The sequence below is a fragment of the Anarrhichthys ocellatus genome, unplaced genomic scaffold (genome assembly GCF_004355925.1).
Source record: "Anarrhichthys ocellatus isolate YVR2014 unplaced genomic scaffold, GSC_Weel_1.0 scaffold3, whole genome shotgun sequence".
Lineage (NCBI taxonomy): Eukaryota > Metazoa > Chordata > Actinopteri > Perciformes > Anarhichadidae > Anarrhichthys > Anarrhichthys ocellatus.
In genome coordinates this window covers 2,088,086-2,090,110 of record NW_022280033.1, presented here as the reverse complement: position 1 = coordinate 2,090,110, position 2,025 = coordinate 2,088,086, and the positions used below count along the sequence as shown (strand labels likewise).

The 2,025-nt window shown below is 41.4% G+C and overlaps 1 protein-coding gene across 7 annotated transcripts in view; it reads left to right on the top strand.

The window, feature by feature from the left end:
- Positions 1 to 2,025, top strand: part of itsn1 (intersectin 1 (SH3 domain protein)) — a 36,865-nt gene that overhangs the window by 5,203 nt on the left and 29,637 nt on the right. For all 7 annotated transcript variants that reach the window (XM_031874804.1, XM_031874746.1, XM_031874813.1 and 4 more), the window contains exon 2: positions 1,155 to 1,216. In XM_031874804.1, the coding sequence (XP_031730664.1) occupies positions 1,189 to 1,216 (28 nt within the window). In that variant the 5' untranslated portion in view covers positions 1,155 to 1,188. The remainder of the gene's footprint in view (positions 1 to 1,154; positions 1,217 to 2,025) is intronic.

Here is a 2,025-nt window from a genome sequence, read left to right as displayed (position 1 = left end):
TGTGTGTGTGTGTGTGTGTGTGTGTGTGTGTGTGTGTGTGTGTGTGTAGGGTGGGCTTTGTTCGTCTGACCTAGTTAAGCTGGTTACTTTGTCCTCCCACTCTGCTCATAATGGGACACACACACACACACACTGAGGACCGTTTCCTACTGAAGGAACCGTCCTGGTGAAAATGTTCACCGCTGTGTCTGAGTAACTCTCTCTGTGTTTCAGCGCTGTGGACCTTCATTATATTGTGATGGCGGCAAAAGTCTCAGAAACGGATTTCCTAGAATCTCATCAAATTTAACCTTTAAATGTGTTTTCTTACAAAAGGATGAGGCCTGATCTAGATTTACATCACACGGAGTGGAAAACAACGCACACATGCACTCACACTCCCTCACTGAGTCCTTGTCTGTTGCAATGTGTGTCAGATTATTATTATTATTATTATTATTATTATTATTATTATTATTATGGGCTGTCTGCTGGCCAGGGGGAGGCAGGTCTGGATCTGATTAACATACCTTTCACTGGGCCAAAGGTCTGTGTTACTGTGAGGGTGAACACTTTATATACCTCATATTTCTGTAAACAAATTAAAAATTATAGTTAAAAAATGAACTTTTTTGAGCTTCGAAGCGACAAGAGTAAATTCTAATAAAAGTAGCTAAAGATCTGTCCCTCAGATGTTTGTATTATAGCGGCTAAATTGCTGAGTTTGCAGCAATTTACTTTCTTCCGTGTGTTGTAGATGTTTCTTCCAACAGACATTGCACATCTGCAGACAAACCCATCATCATTTAAAATACGCTATATCCGTTATTCAGAAGTCCTGTTCATGTATTTTTGTGTGTGCATCCATCATTGCATCCAAACAGGAACCACAACGGCTCACTCGGCAAAGTTCTACAAATTCACTGCGTCAGCAGAGTGGAAAATAACTTCCTCTTACTGAGTCTATCTGCTCCATCAGCACCTTTTGGCAGGTGACCAGACATGATTTGGTCTTTTTAATATGCTGTGTACTGAAGCATCTTTGTGCCTCTCCGGTGAAATGTTCCTGAAGTGATTTGCGATACTAAATGATTTGTTTTATTGCTGTATTACTGAGCAATTACATATTGAATGAGATTGATGCGATATAAACACTTGTGAATGTGTTGTTTCAGGTGTTGTGCAGTGCTGAAGAAGACTGAGTGAACCATGGCACAGTTCCCCACCACATTCACAGGTCAGTGTGTGTGTGACGGGGAGGAAAAGTGGGTTTAATGACACTTGATGTTTATATTTTACCCTCAGAGTGGAGAGCCAAGATGGCAGCACTTTGCTCCTTTAATCCACAATAATATTCCACGAGTGCATTTAGAAGACACCTCTCGTTGCTGTCGGTGAGAGACTGGATGGGGACAGACAGATGTCCCATCAGGAGGACGACTAGCAGATGGACACAAAGGCAGACAGTTTGAGATTTGTTCAGACTGTAAACAGATGTGTAACTGTTAGCTGGAACATGATTGTTGGCTGGATGAGGACCAGCCACTCAAACCATTGTTTAACCGCTGGTGCATGAAGAGAGGAACTCAAATACACAACTAAGGCTGGATGAGTGCATCACAGCTTAAGCGTTACATCATATTGATACTGTTAATATAGAGTATCTATATATCTATATATATATATAGATATATGGAAAACTGGGCGATTAGTAGAGCAGAAAGGCAAAAAGACGAGCTAATTACTTAATAAGGCCACTGAACCATCGCCATCAGTTATGATGAGTGTCATTACATTAACATGCACTGGGCTTTCTAAGGAAAGACAAAGGTCTCTTAGTCTCTCGTCCACTCGTCCGTGCTGCTCTTTCCTCATCAGTTTCTCAAGAGTTGACACTCAAGTGTCATTTAATAGGAATCTGACAGGAAGTGAAACTCATGACTAACACATTCTTCTCATTCCTGTCTTTTCTCCCTCTGTCTGGCTTTGTTTTGGCCTTTGTGTGTGTGTGTGTGTGTGTGTGTGTGTGTGTGTGTGTGTGTGTGT